Source organism: Blennius ocellaris (assembly GCF_963422515.1).
Source record: "Blennius ocellaris genome assembly, chromosome: 8".
Lineage (NCBI taxonomy): Eukaryota > Metazoa > Chordata > Actinopteri > Blenniiformes > Blenniidae > Blennius > Blennius ocellaris.
In genome coordinates, this window is record NC_137657.1 from 26121692 (window position 1) to 26143230 (window position 21539).

General features: G+C 44.8%; 1 protein-coding gene across 1 annotated transcript in view; it reads right to left on the reverse strand.

Moving 5' to 3' along the window:
* The window catches only part of znf407 (zinc finger protein 407), a gene marked incomplete at both ends in the record, with an annotated part of 154079 nt that overhangs the window by 38200 nt on the left and 94340 nt on the right, over positions 1–21539 (reverse strand). Inside the window, one exon of the mRNA XM_080500569.1 lies at positions 14315–14493. Coding sequence (XP_080356695.1) covers positions 14315–14493 — 179 coding nt within the window. The remainder of the gene's footprint in view (positions 1–14314; positions 14494–21539) is intronic.

Below are 21539 nucleotides of genomic sequence, written 5' to 3' on the forward strand. Positions count from 1 at the left end.
GCATCCATAACCCATCGTCCTGCCACGGGGTAAACGCCGGGCCATCCATCACGCACCCACTTGACAAATACCTTCCATAATAGAAGTTTATTTTTATGGGAGGCTGAATCAAGGACTTTCCCATGCATACAAAAACGTGTCAGAATTATTTATGGCCTGTGCTGAGACGCACAATATGTCATATCAAAGTCCCATCCCCGCTTGCCGGCGCTGCTGGAAGCTGCCGGCGCTTGGCCTGTCGATATCTCCGCTCGCTATCAATAATGTGGAACACCGCCACGATAAGCCTCAGGATTCGGAGGTCATATTTGACACAGAAGCGCAAGCGTAACAGGAGCCGGCACACACACACACACACATACCCACATCACTTGCATACAAGCAAAAAAAAAAAAAAAGAAAGAAAACCTCTTTGACGACAACAGACACAGATGTGTGTTTTCACGAGTGTTTTCAAAGGCAAACACACATAGAAAAAGCTCATGGGGGGAACATGTTAAAACCCACAGCTGAGATGAGAGCAGGAGTTCATACATGTGTCCACATTCCCACATGAGACGTTCTTAGCTACGAAAACAAACATGTTTTTGCACTCAAAAAACACAACATAAGAGAAATACACAGGCCCCTGCGTGAATCAAGTCGGCTTATTTTCTTTACCCTCCCAGAAGAATAGAACGTTTGCCCAAACAAAGACGTTCGCGCCGGCGCTCGCAGCCCCGACGTGCGGCGGGCGCGACCGCCGATCACCCGTCCGTCACTCAAAATTTACCGCCAAGGTCACACGCAAACAAACTGGAGGAGCGGGAACAGTGTTGATGCATCTGGCGTTGTGTGTGTGGGTGTGGGTGTGTGTGTGTGTGTGTGTGTGCGATTGAATAAACCCCCCCCAACAGTACGAGGGGGGAAAAAAGGGAAAAGAAAGAAAGCAAACATAACAACCTAAAGGAAATCCCTACACTGCAGCCTGCAAATCTGAGAGCTGTCAGTCAACGTGAGTGGCAACCCCTTTCGCCCAGAGAAACGGCAATAAATTGGGTTTCCTGATAAGGCCCCGGCATTACCAGCACAACGCCTGACCGAAAAGAGAGAGAGAGAGAAAGCGAGAGAGAGCGAGAGAAAGGCGCTTTTCCGTAGGCCACTTGAGTGCTGTCAATCATGGTGACTGGCAGGCTCACATGTCGCCAGTGGAAAGAGCAATGGAGGGAAAAAATAGATTAATGTACAGAAGAGAGGATCCCAGAGAGAGAGAGAGAGAGAGAGAGAGAGAGAGAGAGAGAGAGAGAGAGAGAGAGAGAGAGAGAGAGAGAGAGAGAGAGAGAGAGAGAGAGAGAGAGAGAGAGAGAGAGAGAGAGAGAGAGAGAGAGAGAGAGAGAGAGAGAGAGAGAGAAACAGCATTAAGCCTGTCTGGGAGAAAATGAATAAATATGATAAATATGATAATTGAAATGATGAGATTTTTGGTACTTGGTACTGGATTTCCCACCATGTGCCCAAAGGGATTAGTCCTTCATGCGCTGTCAGTTCCAGCCTCTCTGTCCCTGACACATGTACGTAAACACAGGCAGCCCAAGTGGAAATACACTGCATACATACAGTACATACAGTACACACATACATACATGTATGTATGTAAGTAAAAGGATCCAACTCTTTCAGGTGTTGTGTAAAACACAGAGGCAGCAGATGGTGATAAAACCTAAAAGTAGCCATTTTAAAAGCCACTGGCAAAATACAAAAAAAAAAAAAACGAAAAAAGAAAAAAAAAAAAACAGCGGCAGGAGCTGCGGGAGAACTTTGTCCTGTGAAGACAGAAGATGTATGGCTCAGGGGAGATAGTAGCAACAGTAAATGATTACCTTTTTACAAACTGGGCCTTTGTAATAAAATGCGTAGGGGGGGGGAGTATTATCAATTCAGCCGCCCGGTAAAGATAGCATTTCTGAAGCCACGGTGAGCCTGATCAGTATCTAGAGAGGAGCCTGAATCTGTATTCCTCACCGCGGGTCCAGGAGGGAGAGGGCTCTGAGACCTGTGTGTGTGTGTGTGTGTGTGTGTGTCTGTGTGTGTGTGTGTGTGAGATTGTGAGAGAAAGTGTGCGCGAGTGTGTTTCACTGAGAGAGACATCCGTTAAGGCCTCTTATGCCTGCAGGCCAACCCGTGACAGAACCAAGATCTATTTTCTTACACCCCAAAACAGGAAGACATGCTAGAGTGCACGCACACACACACACACACACACACACACACACACACACACACACACACACACACACACACACACACACACACACACACACACACACACACACACACACACACACACACACACACACACACACACACACACACACACACACACACACGCGCACACAAAGAAAAAAAACAACACACACATGAAATCTCGAATACGTGCAAACATACAAGCTCAGTCCTTGGGGGCAAAGAACTATAAGATTGGACGTGAAGTTCTGTGCGTGTGTGTAAAGCAGATGTTTTCTGCATGATGTTTGATTTTGGAGAAAGGCACTGGCACATGACGTGTACACACACACACGCGCGCACACACACACACTGTCCAAGTAAAAAAAGAAGCTGTAATGCTCTCTCCCTCAAACAATACACTTGTCTGATAGCAGTCAAACAGAGTGGAGACAACACAAGGAGAGACACAGCAGACAGAGCTACAAACAGATAGAGAGACAGATAGCAGGGCAGAGCTCAGTGGCTGGCCCGGAGTCACATCACTCACTTTCAACACGCAAACACATCACTAGCGAAAAACACACACACACACACACACACACACACACTCACACATATAAGCCTAAACTACACAACACAGGGAGACTGATACAGAGAGAGAGAGAGAGAGAGAGAGAGAGAGAGAGAGAGAGAGAGGAGTAAAGGGGTAAAAAAAAACCCAGAGCAGTCAGTTAAAAGAGATATCAGTGTAGCCGGGGGTGTTGGTGCATGCCGTGGAATTGGGGGGGGATATCTGTACGGAGTGGGATGACCGATGACGTGACACGCATGTGTGTGTGAGTGTATGCATGCAGGTGTGTTTCAAAACACGATACGCACACTCACACCCCCGCAGAGGATAGGCAGAGTCACTGTGTACAAAAAGATCAAATGGAGCACCTTTAACCATAAGTTGTTGACAGCCTTGTGATGGATGTGAAAACGGTTCACTTTCAAACGGTTCACTTTCAAACGTTTCCAGAAAGACAGTTAAGACCAACCCATATTACATGAGGTGTACCGCAGGGCTCAATGCTAGGCAGCCCTTTATTTGTCCTTTATACATAAGCACATGGTTCCGTGGCTGCTCTTCCCTCCTCTTTTTAGTTCTTTTGACATTCAAATAACGCAGCCTTAAACTAAACATCAGCTAAACTATATACTATAAAAATAAACAGCTAACGCTAATGCTAGGTCACGATGATCAGGACAGTGAGAGTGGTTCTGGTCGACCAATGTGTGGATTATAATCACAAGAATAATATGAAGAAACACTTACAGTTGAGACCTTCACAATAATAAATAACAAATACTTGAATTAAACTTGTACTGTGTTTGTGGAATTTAGGGATTTTTTTTTTTTTGTGTCGGCACAAAAAATTATAGTACGTCGCCAACACTTTTTTAGTCCAAAGTGACTTACAACATCTATGGAAATTAATAAAGTGGGAGGGTCCCGAAGTAGATGCAGTCGTCTCAAGAAGTCTAATTTTAAAACAATTGTACCCCATCTTAACAAATTCCCAACACATAGCCGAGCCACTGAGACACAAAGGCTTTCCCCTCTCTCCGTAGTCCTTATTTCCTTTTTTTTTCTTTCTTTCTTTCCACAGGTGTCAGAAGAGATTTCATGGCCTGTGCGTATGTGTGAATTTGCCACACCCCTTTTGAGTACTAATTTACCCTTTTAGGTTTAATCTCCCTGTGAGTGGCTTTTCTCGCCCTTTAATTAGGCTATGGGGAGTCGACACCAGCAGCGAAACGCACACACTCCGACTTCGAGACGCGAGCACGGGCTTATTCTTCTTACCATACACACACACACACACTCATACACACCCATATAGATGTGTACACACCACCCGGCAAAAAAAAAAAAAAAAAAAGAAGAAGCTGATCCAAACTGGAGACACGCTTTGGTAAGACAGTCCTCATCAGCCCTCTGTGGGCCTCTTTCACACCCTGGCTCCCCTCAACTGCACCAGTCACCAAGACAAGACAGTGGGGAGAAGGGGAGGACAAAAAAAAAAGGAGTAAATGAGGAAAAAAAAAAAGAATTGAGACGTTGTGCGAGGACACAAAGAGGTGCTGGTGATGAAGGCACTCGTCTCTGAACTTTTTCCATATCGAATCTGTTTGTCACAACTTGAAGCTGCATTATTCCACATAAAACTCATCGGATTCAGTCAAAGATGGACGTTTATATATTGCTTACTTCTTCGAGAAAGATTTTGATGGCGTGAGCCCAATTAATGTGGTCAAAAGTAGCTTTTTTCTAGTCACTGAAGCAAGGCGTTCCCTCTTGTTGATGAAGAGATTCAGCAGAAAGAAAAGGAAAAGTTTCTGCTGCTGTATAATCTGATTAGATCTTTGATAGTAGATGCCAGGACTCCAGACAATGCGATTCTGGATTTCGTCCGCAGTGCGTGACCACTGGCAATGAGCGAGCAATCCATTGCAACACTTGACGATTTCCGTGTCAAAAAAGATGAGAAATGCATCAAAAAGATCGAAAACCATTGACGTGGCCAATCATCAATGTGCTCGCTTTTTTTCTGCTTCTCCAAACTTAAGTCAAATGCAATGTGTTGGACAGCCGTATGCAGCAATAGATCAACTCATTCTACATCAACATCCTAATTAGTGTCCCCCACTTCCACCTCAGAGTTGTACATCTTAAACACCTGCGTCAGTGCAAACTTAACATCCCCAACAGGCAAAGTGCCTCATTCCACTTTTCTCCCCTCTTCTTATTCTGCAAACAGACCGCAGAGTTCCCCAAACAAAACGGAGCTCTAAAAAGGGAAATACAATAACAGCAGTAGTGATAGTGGCTTGTTATGTTGGAAATAAGAGGGCACTTAATTGGGGTCTGATAGTCTAATAGGCAGCCCCTCTGATTACCAACTCTGCACATTGGCTTAAATTAGCCTGCTGATGAGAAGCCAGGGGATTCAATTATGCTGGGGGAGAAATAAGGGGCCCTAATAGGCCACTGTATCAGGAAACATGGGACTGGGCTGGGCTAAAACGCTGGTAATTGGTTGTTTAGTTGGGAAAAGTTGAGCCTGTTAGTAATTAGAGATGCTGAGACGTTTGGAGAGCCACCAAACGGACGACACAAGAGGGGAGAGAGAGAGAGAGGCAAAGGAGGAAGACGAGGGTCCTTGGCGTAGCAGGAAGGGGCAAAGGTCACGGAGGAGATCTCTGAAGTGCACTCCAGCCAATGAGAGTGCAGATGAGGGAAAACATGTTGGTTCTGCGGCGCTGTGTTGTCGCAGTAAAGGTCAAGACGGGGGCAAACTGGGCTGAGAGTGCAAATCAGCAGTCGGGAGTCGTCTCTCCGCCGGCTCTCCGTAACAATTTCTGCTTTTTCATCTCATAACTTTTCTTTTTTCGAAACTCGCCGCTCTCATCAATGGCTTCTCCCCCCCCCCCCCCCCGTCTTTCTCCCTTGTCCGAGACAGGTGAGCTGTTAGCCGTATCAGGATGTGTACAGCGTGTCTGACTTGAGGGAGAAGGAGGGCTGAATTATGGATGAGGCTTTATGGGAGCCGGCGGCCTGTCTGGTCCCATATCCACTGTCCCGTACGGGGGGAGCGGCGCTGCCCGGGAGCATCCCCAGTCCACGTCACTCACACGAGGGGTCTGCGCGTCTGCCACTCTGTGTTTCTTCTTAAGTAAAGGATGTTCACTCAGGAGGACACTCCGCTGGAGAGAAATAATCTATGTGCACCGGGACATTCCTGCAGCGTGTCTCCAGAGCGGCCGCCTGCAGAAGTGATGGTCCAAGTCACAGCGGCTTTGTGGGGAAAGCCTGGTACGCAAGGAGAAACCATTGCCCGCCATCCATCCGTCCATCCGTCCATCCATCCGCTATAGAAAGATGCACCTGTAACTGATTTGAGCTGACATTACAGCACAATACATAGGTAAAATACATAAATGTGGCAAACTGAGGGTAACGAAGTGAAAACGTTTCCGAAAGGTTTTTCCGTTCAGACAACGACGTTTTGGAAACGATGTCTTGTTTACACGGAAATTGTAAAAATACTGAAAATTATGCAGTTTTCCATGTTGCGTGTAGTTTCTGTATTGACATCACACACGCTGCACACAGACAACCACATGCTATAAACATTAACGATGTGAGCCCACAGACATTCATATGGACACATGACAAGGTTGGATTGTTATTCCGGGTGACTGTCAACTATAAAACCACCAAGTCCCAGGAGAACACGGACTGTAAGTCATGACACTCTGGAGGCAAACATGGTTGTTATTCATGCATGTACAGAACAACTGTTTACTATGGCCGCCATGCGCAGATGCAGCGTTGGAAACGTCCTTTTGAAAAAATTCCACCTTGGGAACAGTTTTCTAAAAGTTATGTTCCTTCAAAACACAGCAACGGTTTTGTTTTCACTTGAAAACGTGGCCGTGTATACACAGTGAAAGACAAACTAAAGTCAGTAGAGTGAAGCTGGAGAAAATTGAAGAATACACAAGAAGAACATGAAAAGTGACACAGAACCCCAAAACCCCAAACTTGGAATCGAACTCGGGTATTTGTCACTGTGAAGCATAAAACCAAATCACCACACACCACTATTAAAAACGTGCAATTTCAATACATGCAATTGTTTTCTGTCTGCTGTACAAGGCTTCTTTGATTTCACCCTCCAGCTGCCATGATCAGAGCGTAGCATTTAAGCTAAAAAAAAAAAAAAAAAAAAACCCTCTCACTTCTTCCTCCTTGGCCCTGCCACAGCAGTGTATGAACTGTCAGGCTGTGCCCTACATAAGACATCTGCAGCGTTGTAAAACAGTGCAACATAAGCACACACACACACACACCTAACCTAAGTGTGCCATCGCAACACCAGGGAGCACGTATCCCGTGTCATCAATCGTCTTCAAATTTTCTGACGGTGACAGAACTTGTCCAGAGGCTCCGACAGAGGCAGAGTCTGACCCAGTCTGACAATGACACTACTCTTTCAGTCATCATTTATCGAGTGAGGGGGGGGAGGGTGGGATGAAAAAAATCTGGCTGTGATGGCCTGAAGGTGACAAAAACACAGTGTAGACGTCACACTTGAAGCAGCCAGGAACCTCCAGCTTTGTGACTGGATGAGGCCTGTCAGTCAGGGCTGCGGACGGCCGCTAAACGGCTGAGCGGGGGGACGCCTCGGACCGGAGACGGGAGGAAGAGGAGGGAACGGTAGGAAGGGGATGAAACAAAAGAGCGTTTGTTGTGGCTGATGTGTGATAAATGCTGCCGGTTGGGGAGAGTTTTCATGCTCACTGGAGCAGGTCATTATGCAGCGGATTGCTGCGCCGCTCGGCCCGAGCCGGCCCTGCATTGCTTTTCCGAGATGCATGCGACTGTTGCTGCGCATTTTTTCTCTCCCCCCCCCCCCCCCCCCTTCCCTTAAAACGCTTTGCTAACCCCCCGAATAGACTCACGCATCCGTTGCCGCACGTCTCCTGGGGGCGCTGGCATCGAACAGCTGCTCCTCACTGCTAATTTCAAACAGGAGCGCTTCAGAAGAACGCACATGTATGGAAAGTATTTACACTGGGTAAAAGAAACTATATAGTATAAGAGTTTGGGATGTCGGGATGACAGAGGAATAGGCAGTCGTGAGTTCATTATGGCCCTGTGGTCCGACTTGAGGGAGTTCTTCAATTAACACCCTCACACTGGCTGTAGCCGACGTTCATGTCCAGACTTGCTGAAGCTGCTAAAAGAGAGCGTTACAAGACACTGACTGGCTGTGAAAACAACTGTGTTTGGGACCATGATCACACAGTCTGAAGCCTTGTGTTGCACTACGGACACAATGGACACCATCATCAGTGACTTCCACCAACCAATATCATTTAATCATTTTTACATTTCGTGTAAAGTCTGAATGTTCTCCAAAGAAATAATCTTAAAGGTGCTCTTAACCACATTCTGTATTTCTGTATCTCCTCTGTGTTTACACTGGGGCTTATTTGTCTCTCTTCCTGTGTCGCCTCAACAGATCATGTCATCTATATGTGATTTAATTCAGCACAAGTACCTTTTTCAACTGTATTTTGTCCTAATTTATGATTTTTTTTCTCCTCATCTTTCTTCCTCTCACATCACCAGAGAGGTGGACCCCAGCACTAAACCAGGGGTGTCAAACACACTTTATAGTTCAGGGGTCACATACCGTTTAATATTGAGTGGGCTGGACTCCTAAAAAAGTGCCATAATAATGTGAACATTTTAACTTCCACAAGTTCCCCGTCATTGTGGTGCGGAGTATACTTGATGGAAATGTCTTCATGTTTGAAAAACCAAATAATTACTACCAAAACAAATTATGACAATGTCGACAAAATGACAATATTAATGAAACCTTTGTGTGCAAAATGAATTGTAACTGTTAAAAAAAAAAAAAAGACGTTTTTCCAGTGTCTTCAATTATATTCGACGCCTCTACGTTAGACTCCTAAGCTACCATCATGTAGGGTTATTGTAGGATCAAGTTTAGGGTTAGAAACCTTTTTAACGGTTAAGTTTAGAGTCGTGTAAATAAAAAGGCCTCACAAAGCAGCGACCACCTCAACGACTCGTCCAGGACACTCTCTGCCTTTCACCCTCTCTCAGCTCGGACCGCCTTCGCCCTGATGACCCACGTCGGGATAAAAAAAACGGATTGGATGCCAATTAATTTCCTCATCGCGGACGCTTTCGTGTCGTTCAAATCTGTAGCCTGGCAGCTTGAACAAAGCTCCTCTCCCCTCGTACTTTTCCTGGCGGCGAGCACAATGACTTTTTCATTAATGTCGATCATGTTAATGCAACATAAGGAAGGTGACACAAAGACACAGGTTTATCACTAATGCTGACGACTTGATGTCCTATTGGCTGGTTTTTTTTGTACCTGTGATGCATTGTTTTTTTTCTTCCACCCCCCCCATCACATATTTTCCCACATTGAAACGTGTCACAGATAACACATTGTTATTAGAACCAGATGTTGATTTTATCGCCGGTGTCTGCGGCTTCGCTCACGACGTCGACACGGTGTCATATGCGCTGGGATACCAGGACACATTTGCATGACATACACACCTGTCGTCCGCCATCCAAACGCGCCGCCGCAACACGACGCAGGAGTGAAACTCGGGAGAGTAATGTTTCATTACATGATGAACAGAAGGTGAAAGCGAGGAAGGGTTGAGCCGGCGAGGCGCACACATGCATAACTTAAGTAAAAGCCATCGAAACACATATTTGTTTACAGATTTGTTTAATAGGGGAAAAAAAAAAAAAAAAAAAAAGGAATATGCAAACAAATGAATTTGCCCGTGGTTATAACTGTGTATTAAGATCATCACTTACAAGGCCAAGCCTCCTCTAGCCTCCTACGGTAGCCATCCATCATGCATTATTAAGGGAAATAGAATCTGCATAAAGCAGCAACAATGCCTTGAAGAAGTTTATTTATTTATTTGTTTTATCTTTTTTTGGGCACTAAGCAGCAGATCCGCAGTCGCTGGTAGCTAATTACAAAGCATTTGATCTCTGTGGCCTCAAGATGTGCAATTATAACCTTGGTAGAAAATTAGGGAAATGTTTCACAATTAAAAAATAGTGGAATAGAGATGCTCTGACAAAGCATGGTGACATCTCACCTGCGTGTGGTGTGTATGTGCGTGTGTGAGTGTGTGTGTGTGTGTGTGTGTGTGTGCAAAACCTACGGTAGCGAACAAGGCTGCTTTCACACAGCCGTTCTCCAGCTACCGCCGCTGACCTCGCTGGAGGGAGATGCCAGAGAAAGAGGGAAACACACCATTTCCCAAAGCTGCAGCAGTCACAGCGCACTCGCAGCATTTTAACTAGAAAAGAAAGTTCTAGTCGTGAGGGGTAATTTAGCAAAGTCGCAGCCCTCTGATGTACCTGTGGCTTGTGGTTTCTGCTGCAGTGATATCTATACCGGGATCACACGGCCGCCGCAACTTCTATCTCTCCGCAGATCACGCGAGAAAGACAATTGTCATTACCGTTTTATTAAAATGTGTCCTATCAGCAACCCCCCTCCCCACATATCTAAACCCGCCCCCCCCCTTCTCCTCAATTTCTAATCATCATTCCCCTCCATCACTTGCTGGGTCTAATTCCCTCACTTCCTTCGTTTGCAAAGGACCTCTGCTTTCATCCTCGCGAAGGGCTTTAATTCGAAGTGCGACGCTGAATAAAGAAGGGAAGACGGAGAGAGACGGAGGAGAAGAAGGAGGGAGAGAGAGAGAGAGTGATGTTGGAAAGACAGAGCGGCGGCGGTCGACGTTCGGGTGTCAATCAATCCGGCGCGAGGGGCTGCGAGGGCCCGTGACTGGTGTGCGTTTGATCTGTGTCTTTCAAAGGGGGAGCAGCGGGAAGGGCCATCACAGACGATTTGCCTCTCACTGCCGGCCCCGGTGCCACTCTGACAGAGAGCAATCACAAGCAGGTTAATTCAACATCTACCTTCTTAATCTTTTTTTCCCCTGTCTCTTTCTTTTGGTCTCGTTCTGTCTACTTAGATGAAGAAGTGCTCTTTCTGCTATACACCCCCCCCTCCTCCTCCTCCTCCTCCTCCTCCCACCCCCACCTTTTTTTTCCACCTCCTTTGAAACAGCCAGAGATCACAAGTGTACTTTCAGTGCCTTCTCAAATCACCTATAGTTTGATTGCTTCGGTCTTAATCAGGTAGAGGGGCTGTTGATTTTCACAATCCTGCCTCAATTTGCATGCTCCCAACAGCGGGCCGGACGTCATTCAATCTTTAATTCGTACGTGGAAATCGACGCGGGCTCTGTCATTTCTTTCAAAACACCATCAGCTGCGTTTTTTAGATCATTTCTTGAGCTGTCACTCTTTTGGTTCATATCCCAGGGAAAGTGTGAGCTGAATACAAATCAGAGCGTCAAGATGACATCTTGAAAATACGCTGCTTAACTTTGACTGAAAGAGGAGGACGCGTTTCCTCCAAATGACGCGTGTTCGCAGACAAGATCTGACCTTGACGCATAACCCTGAAATCTGAAACCGGCAGTGTATGAATCAAAGCAATGGCCAGAGAGAGAGAGAGAGAGAGAGAGAGAGGGAGAGGGAGGCAGATCCTGCTTGGTATAAGTGTTATGTTCTTATACAGCATAGCAGGTCAAACTTGGGGGAAAGACAAAGCTATACAAAGTGAATCCGTGAGAATGTATTCTTCACTAAAGGTCGGCCATGCATAAGGACAAACGGGGGTGAGGGTTATTCTACAGAGCAAGGGTATGGAGAGACCTGAGGGCGTGGTGAAGAGGTGCTTTGGGTAAAGGCCAGAGGGCACGGGGGGGGGGGGGGGGATATGAAGAACGTAGGTGTTTTTAAAAGAGGTTGGAGGTAAAAAGGTTGAGCAGCGAGGTGAAGAGGTGGAAGTAAAAGAGATCAAAGCTGGAAAATTCGTTCTTAAATTTGAAGAATGGAGATCGTACCGAGAGTCGGCTTTATTCCGAGAGATTCATAAAGTTCTCAGCGTCCGCAAGAAGGACAAAGATGCGGATCGAACCTCAGCGTCGCTACAAAGCCACTGCTTCCCGGCATTGTCCCTGCATGGCCTCCGTCCCATGGTGCAGCCCTCCAACTCCGCTGCCTTTATGTAAGGTCAGAGGGATAACAGGATAAAGGCTGTCCTCTCTGCTCCTCTGAAGGACGAGCACTCTGCCGATTGGATTTGGTGGCCCTCAAGGACAAAGGGAGAACACTGGGACACAAAGGAACCAATAGAGGAGGAACAAGATTTCATCTGTCCCTCTGGCCTGAATGATTGGCAGGGATGGCTCCACCAGCAATCTTTGAGCTGTGTCTCTTTGTGGCCGGGTGCCCTCCATCAGCATTGAATAACCAGACTCCCTCCGCCGACAAAAACACGCACTCGAGGAGTCTGGAGAATCTGACCTCTGTGGAATAATAGAGCCTGGGGTCGGCGCTCGGGGGGCAGTCGGGTGGTCCGAATCCCAGGAATGGCCTCAGAGCTTTGTTTCTCTTTGGAGAGCAGATTTCACTCAATGTTGGGTGTTTGCCTGACCTAAACCTTAAATTACAGAAACAATTGTGGCTATCAGACAAAATTTTCCCAACAACTGAGGGACAAAGACAGGCGGTATGCATCACCGCCGCCTTTTAATCACGTAGAATTTCCAAGAGTCCCAAAAGTGAAAATTGTCAATGATTCATCGCAGCCTGTTCAACAACGAGAACACACAAAATACACCTAAACCTATTGTTATCATAAAATCCACACTTGTGTTGTACAGATCATAAATGACTGAATACGTTATTGGCCAATCAGATGAAGGACAATTGCTTGTGAAAGATTTAAGAAGTTGGTAAGAGTGTGTGGCATGAGCATCTGGATGGTGTGAGACAGAAAGAAGAGCACACAGCTGGGAATGATTCTTTTGTATTGTTAAAATAGACATGAGAAAAAAGGTGAAATTCTAAATGAATGTAAAGTCCTAATTATGTATAATCTTAAGGACACAGGAGAGAAGCCAATCAAGGCGATGGTGTAAATTAGAGGCAAGAGAAAGAGCACAGTTTTATGGAAGAACAAACGTCAACACCTACTCAAGTGCTCATCACAACTCATTTGATCAAAATGCTTGAAACCGCAAGTTCCCATCATGATGCTGCACTAATTGTAATTCTTTCTTTTCAGACCAAGGAAAGTCTGAATGCCGGAAATACCACAGACCAATTAATTCTCTCTGACCTCAAATGTAATCTACGATCGTCCGTCTGGCCTCTGCTGGCAATTTCTAGATCTAGATTCAAACTAAATAGATCATCATCCTGTCAGAAGACATCAAGTTAATCTCATCTCTGTTGAAAAAAAACTAAACTGCTTTTATAATTGACCATTTTAATTGGGTTTTTTTTTTTTGCAACTTGTGTGCAGTTTTACCAACTTCGTTTTGCACCTTGCAGCCGAGCGTTTTTCAACGAGGTCCATAATTTATAGTTTATTATTAATATTACTTTTATTTTTTCAAAGTCAACACCTCCAGGTTAGACTCAAAGTTTCAAAATGGAATCAATTACTGAGAGAGTGGGTTGTTTTTCCCACTAAAGTGTGAAACAACATTTTGCAGACGGAGAAGGATTATTGAACAAATCTTCAGATCCAGCCTGCTTAACTTTAAATCAACGTAGTACAGCCACTCAACACACACAGTGCAGAACACTGAGCTGACAGACAGTACGACGTTTCTTTTTCTTTTCTTTAAGCACTAAAACCAAATATAAAACATTACTAATGCTGTTATTGTTGACATTTTTAAAATATCCATGAAACACTTGTTTTTTTTTCTTCTGTTCATTTAAAGTGACTGTGTGGAGCATTTCTACCGCTGCACTCAACAGTATTACAGAGTCACCTCAGATAATATGACATCTTTTGTGTTATTTCTACACTTACAACATATAAACCAAAAGGTTTCAAGCATCAGTAACATTTTGATCAGCTCTTTCTTTGACTTATAAACCCAAGTTATAAAGAGTAAAACAAAAAAAGGGTTGATTTTATTAATTTTACAAGTCAAAAATCTTGGATTATTGAATTTAGGGGCAAAATTTACTTTTATATTGTTTAACATCACATGGGAAAATGTGATTAAACCCTGCATGCTTCATTAAAGTTGGTACATAATGTAAATCCAGATGTTTTAGGATGTGAGACTTCATGAAAAGTTGATATTGGAGTGTCTATGTGCACGTCATTAGTGAGCTGAGTGTGGAGCTCAAATGACCTTCAAACACAGAAATGTTCAGGATTCCTCAAAGCCGCCGTTGTTCTAAATGCAGCCGCACTCGTTTCTTACTTCTGACAAGAATTCTGCATTAGGGACACACTTTCTTGGATGAGATTCAGTGAAATGGACACGCGTACACACACACACACACACACACACACACACACACAGAAACCAGACGAGCTGTCAAAAGTTCTGTAGTGGATTCCCGTTCGGCAACGCCATCCAGCGGTGAGGACGGTACCTGCATGTAGGTAGGCGAGGTCCGGGTTCTCGATGTCGGCGTGGTCCTCCTTCAGATGGTTGCGGAACTCCATGGGAGAGTTGGTGGCGTGGGGGCACTTTGGACAGTTGTACATCTTCACGCCCTCGTGTTTCCCCGTGTGGAGGATGTGCTTCCGGATGTTCTCCGCACAGTTGGATCTGAGGGAGGCAAAAAAAAAAAAGAGAGAGAGAGAATGAAGAAAAAAAAGATTCAGGCCCTTGTTTACACAACGCTTTTAAGTGAAAATGCTAAACTTTCGTTGCGTTTTTGGTTTCCGTTTACACCCCAATGATGCAGGCAGACAGTGAAAAAAACACCTTTTTGAAAACACGCCGACTTATAGTTCTTCTGCAGATGTGTGAATAGCTGGACAATAACAACAATGATGTCATGACTCCCAGTCCGTATTCTCCTGGGACTTGGTGGTTTTACAGTTTTAGTCACCTGTAATAACAATCTAACCTGGTCGTCTGTTCAAAAACATGTCCGTGTACTCACCATTGTGAACGTTTATAGTGTACTGTTCTCCGCACCACTTTATTACAAAAACAAACAACAGCACCCGCTAGTGGCCCAATATCAAACCCCACATCATTTCCGGTGTTTGCCTTTTCCTGTGTAAAATGACATTGTTTCCAAAGTGCTGCCATGTAAATGTAAAACCTTTCTGAAACGAAAACACAAAAACGATGAATTTTTTACTGCTGTGTGAACGGAGCCTGAAAGAGAGAGCACACAAGATAAACGCTTGGCTCCTAAAAAAGGATTTGTGTACTACTGATGTGTAGTTACACACACGTGTGCACACAAACGTACAAAACATCCCGTTGGTGCCAATAGAAGAATCACGAAGGGATTGTCCGCTCTAAAAGGCCCCAGCACATGGCCAAAGACTTGCCCTCACAAACAAAGACACTACGTTTGTTCCACACGCGGCGCTTACGTCGTACAGGTTTTGGTTAATCTACAACACTTTCACGTCTCACTTCTTTTCCCCTCTCGCAGTTCAGTGTTCAGGACCTCGAGTGGCTCCGGAACGAAACGCCTCCCCAACATAACGTGTTTGTTTCAGCAGGTCTATGGAAGGGTATAGAATTACTGCGATATGTTGTGTGCACGTGAATTTGTATGTGTTTCGGTTGGTCAGACTGGGCAGGACAGGTAGTTAGATCAAACACACACACACACACACAAACACACACACACACACACACACACACACACACACACACACACACACACACACACACACACACACACACACACACACACACACACACACACACACACACACACACACACACACACACACACACACTTCTACTGATTAATGATGCTGCCTGACCTATTCTCGGGCTCGATCTGAACCTGCCCGTGAACACACACACACACACACACACACACACACACACACACACACACACACACACACACACACACACACACACACACACACACACACACACACACACACACACACACACACACACACACACACACACACACACACACACACACACACACACACACACACACACACACCAACTGTTAGTGAACCCCTGAACGGTCAACCCACTGTACATGCTGTACGGGCCGAAGACAGCCATGCAGGAACCGCAATAAAAGAATTATGGGTAAACGTTGGGCGTGTAGAGCGCAGGTCCAAATGTGCTCTCACATGTCCGTGCACACAAATAATGCATCATGCAAGCAAGCATGTGCGGTGTACAACACGGTTTCACACACACCATCGCCGGGTTGATGGATGGGGCACTCGTGCTCAGTTTGGACCTGACATTCTCGGACAGTATAATACGCAATTACTCTCCCTTATCACCTTGGCCGGGACAATAAAGCCTCACTGTGCCATAGCTCACGCCAGCCAAGGAGAGAATTTGTTTTCACTTTTGCAGAGACACCTCTCTCCATCACGGCGGGGGCCGGAGTCCGGCCTGGCACCGCCGCGGCCTACAAAGAAACCCACCAAAAAAATAAATAAATAAATAAAACAAAAAGGAAGCTGGGTTCCCTCTTCGAGTTCTGTTCATGTTGTGGAAAATACATAAACACCAAGCAGCCGTGAACAATGGGAGCTCTTTATGAAGGAAAGCACTGAGTTTGGATGTCGTCAGTTAAATATGAAGCACATTACTGAGAGCGGCGATCCTCTTCAGGAAGGAAAGGCCACTTTAGTTCCTGGGACACTGATGGTGTCAAGAAAAGGTTTATGAACTGAGCACAAAATGTCAGAACATTAAAACACTCCTGTTTTAGGCTTCTGACCGGCCAGCAGACCTCCCCTCTGACACTTCAGGTCCTGGTGGTACCGCAGTGCTTCATGTCAATATGAGCGGTGAATCGTCAGCAAATGGGCGAAACCCACACATTCAGCTCTGCTGCTCATCCTGTGACCGACGTGGCACCGCTAACGAGTAGAACAAACTTTATTTATATCGAGACGGTTGCGACAGAAGCCCTCTCCGACCGAACACAAATTCCCGAACTTTTTTTATGCAAAGTTGCCCTCCAGTCATTCGCGACTAAAACGTACATTTGAACCTTCAAAAAAAATAATCAAGAAAAGACGCTTTATCAACAACGACCCCAGAGATCCTGCTCAATGCAGATTTATGAGGTCCCGTGTGTCACACGCGGGATTTCACTGACTGACGAGCGCATATGTCGCCCTCGATATTTCCCACTGCATCTTTACTCCGGCACTGTTGTGATTGCTTTGTCTGCCATCACTTGCAAAGAAATAAAAAAAAAAAACAATAACAGGTTCACCGACAAATCACGGCCATCTGTTGACTCCATTTCGGCATACAGTACTGAAAAAGGAGGATTTCAAACTGTGACACGCTCATGAATTAACACACAAGGAAAATAAATAAATAATAATAATAAAAAAAAAATGCATCTAATACTGAAAAGTGAACTGATTTCTTATTCAAAAGCCACAGCATAAATAGATAAAATTTGAAGCGGAGCTAAAAGGTTCTAAAGAGAGCGCGGGTGGATTCCTGTGTGAGTGTCTGTGTGTGTGTGTGTGTGTGTGTGGGGGGTGCTATCTTTCAGATATGGTAATGGCATAATTGTCATATTAAAACAACACAATGTGCGTTTAGGAGTCAGCAGGTGTCACAGTTAGTGAAAGCCCACACCAGCCCTCCTACTATACGCTGTATTAATTAGTCCAACGTTGTTTCAACTTCCTCCCCCACCCGTGCACTCGCCATGGGAATCAGCCACGCTGACGCTCGACGGATGCGTCGCCCCTTCCACTGACACCCTACCACCCCCACCCCCCCCCCACTTTTTACTTGAGCCATTTCCATATTCCTCCTCCCCGAGACTGTATGGTAATGGGAGAGGTGTAATTGAGAGGCGCTTCGTTAGAGGAGATTTAAATGTGTTTCATTGTGTGTGTGTTAAAAGTTGGGGTGAGGTGGTGGTGGGGGGTGGGGGTTGGTGGGGGGGTGGGGTCTATTCGGATCACCGGTGCTATTTGGATCTCATCCTGCCGAGGAGGCCCGGCGATCATCATTAATGCCTCCTCCTCACTTCCTTCATCTCTGCCTTCACTTTTACAAGGTCGCCAAACCTCCCCGAGCCGTCCTCAAAGCCGCCGCCGCCGCCGCCTGGATGGAAACTTTTAACGGGGTGGATTGAAATGTGAACGGCGCGGCATCCAGTAAACAATAATACCCCCCAACCCCCCCCACCGGAAGCCTGGCAGGAGTCAGAGGCTACGTATCAATTAGACCATTTAAGATGCCACTGTGACTTTAATGAGAAACAAGAAGAAGAAGGAGCGTTGCTCCTCCTCGTGAACAATAAGAAATGAGTCCTTAAACACTTACAGGAAGTTTCCCTGCTTGCATAAATAGCAGCGGAATAGTCAAACAGACAGCGTTAATTGACAGCCCAGGACTCCCAGCGCAATATCATTAGAATATTTTTACCACCATTCCCCATCTATAATTACCCCCCCCCCCCTCCCCCCTCCGCACTCCTATTATCTGTCTCTGCCTGAATGGTAGTTGAGTGGCATTTGATAGATCATTCACTCCCCGCTCATTTACATGCATTTGATGGGGACAGCATTGTATAGAACGTGTTGGGTGGGGGGGGGGGGGGGGGGGGTCTGGGAGGTGTCCATAAGTGACATCCTGAACATTTAACGTGGATACTGTGATCCCTCAGTCACACAGCTGCTTCATTTATCTCCGGCCTAAATGTTTCCCAACATCATATTTATTCTGTGACCCCGGCCAGTCGCTCCTCATCGCGGTCAGGCCACCAGAGGGGCAAAGACACCCCCCCCCACACACACACACACACACACACCCTACCGGCAGCCGGGGGCCGCCCCTGCATTCAATCCCTCAACCTCACATTAGTAAAGCCAGCAGGGCGTTTCCACTGCACCCCCCCTCCCCCCCTCCCTTTCCGGACCCCCAAGAACCCTTGGGGCCACCAAAATGTTAATTGGGCTTCTAATTTACTGTTTCATTTGCCGCTATCTGTATCCATCATTATGTATCATTGAGGGGAACAAAGGGGCCGAGAACATTTGGCTCCGTCTGTGTATCTCCAGTATGTTTCACATAATGGGGTTATTTCACTATTTGCTTTAATACGGGGAGGAAATTTCACCCCGAGTGAAACACACATCAGTTCCCTGTGACGTTCAGACTGTATTTTAAAAGATCATTTGACTTGATTTTGCAGCAGATTGAACTTTTTTTCTTTTTCTTTGGCTTAAAATAGATCATATTTACAGAGTGTATGTAAAGTTTGAGTCTTCTAGAAGTCTTTGACAAACATTCTGTTAAAGGAAGCATCTGGTTTATCAAAATCTCAATGTTTTGTTTTTTTTCTTCCTGGGAGTTATGTGGTCTGAAATGAATTTTACACAGTTTTATACAAAAAGCACCATATTTTCCAGACTATAATCAGCACTGGTGTGGAACAACATTTATTGTCAATGTACAGACGTAACTGCAGCTGATCCAGAACCTTCTATGAGTTTATATCTCAGCTATGGCCGTTGTGCTGTTAGCCTTCCTTGTTTTCATCATTACGTCAAATGTTTTCTCCGCTTTTCTCCTTCACAAGTTCCTCACACACTCTGAACTCTTTCTGTTTTCTGGTGCACATTTTATCAGTTTACTTAAAGCACAATGTTTTATTTAGGCTGGAAAAACGTTAAGTAACAATAAATATACAATCATAATACGTGAGAAGTATCAAGATGTAATTTGATGCCTGTAATGTGAACTAAACTTGAACAATTTTTGTATCTTTGAAGTATTTCTGTATTTATGTTATTCTAATTCTATGTTTTGCAAAATGTTCTTGGTCAGTTATTGATATTTTTCTTTCATTTTATTTGTTTATTTTTTTTCGCTCTCTAATGTCTGAAACTTTACTGATAATGCATATATTTACATTTTGCACTGCTGGTTGCACATATCTTGTGAGAAAATAAAGTAACTTGAACCACAAGTCACTAGTAGATGCTTTGTAAATACATTTAAAAATCCAATGTCGGTCAAACATTTTATGAAATTGGAAAAATAAAACATATTCTAATGCATTCTTGTTATAGAAAGTCCCATACTGGCCATTTGTGAGTGAGGAGAAATATTTTGAAGCCCTGACAATGATTGAAACTCATAACTTGCATTCAAAGAATTGAAAAAAAGGTCACATTAAAAAGTTTGCACAATTTGCACAGAACTCCAGTGATGTCATTTCTTTACGAACTTCATAAAACCGTCAAACTTTACCAAATGTGTTTTTATTCAATATACTTTGCACATCTTACCCAAACTTTTTTTTTTTTTTTTTTTTAAATCACTGACCCACAAACATGAATGTGGCTGTCTACTGCACAACGCTGTGAAAAGATTTTCTGGCACAGCAAGCTTCCACCAGCCAACCGATTCAACATGACCAGGGTTTAAAAAGCTAAATAGTTTAAAACTGTCCACAGATATAAACAGCATTCGGTTTGGAAAACACACTTAATGATGAAGGAACTGGAAAACCTTAAAGAATAACGCCTGATAGTCAGAAAAACACCTTATAATTCAGAAAACGATCATGAGGACATATTGGATTGGATTCCATGGAATCTAAAACCTTGTAGGAGAAGTCAGAGGGGTAAAAGGTAGCAAATTAAAAAAAAGCAATGGGATCAACTGGAGACGATATTAACGGGATTATTTTTCTTGGGATCGTTAACGTCACATAGATTTCAGAATTGTACTGAGATCAGCAATGAAAACTGTCTCAAAGTTATCGCCACCTTACTGGGCCGGGACGGTTTGCATGTCAGACAGGTGGAATGATAAAGACGAAGAGGGATTAGGCAAATGGCAACATCCTGGGAATTTTCAAAGTTGGAAACTTTCCGTGTAAAAAAACAGGAATTTATGGGAATAAACTATGAATTAAAAAAAAAAAAAAAAAAAAAGACTGAAGTGACTTGAAATTGAAAATATAGTTAAGGGAAGATAATCCTCACTTAAACAACCAGCTTTGATGCAAGTTGAATATTCGAAGCCATTCCTCAAGACCAAACCAAACCAAGACCAGCGTGACACGGAGTGGCTGAACCTCTGCTCATGGACCAGGAGCACCAGCACACTCGCCATGTACGAGCCTGGAAAAGACTCTCCAAATGGCAACGGAAATGCCAAAGTACCACGTCCCACTGCAGGAAATATCAGTAAAACAAGATGGAGAAAATCTGGCAGGGCAAGGGGAGAGCGGCGCCGCCACAAACTGCGCTAGAAACCATCAGTGGAACAGGAAGTGAGTCAACCCAGACGCCATTAATGACTGATCCAAATTCTTCTGGAATCATGTTCTGCCTGGATGAAAAATGAAGTATTTGGTGATATAAGATGCCTTATGACCGCTGTAGATGGACCAAGAGCTCAAACCCTGAGGTGTAACTGCAGTGTTAAGTCTCTTCAAGTGGAGCTCAAGGTTGGAAAAGAGTCTGTCCTTCGTGAGTATGTCTTAATTTCTGGTAGTTAAGAAGCAGAGGATCATGCAGGGAATCGGTACACAAAAAAACTCGAAACCACTTTTTTTCATTCACCTTCGATGAAACCATAAATAACCCATAGATAGTTGATCTCTAAATTTCACAGGTAAGAGATCCCTGGCGGTACATTCCGGCACAAGG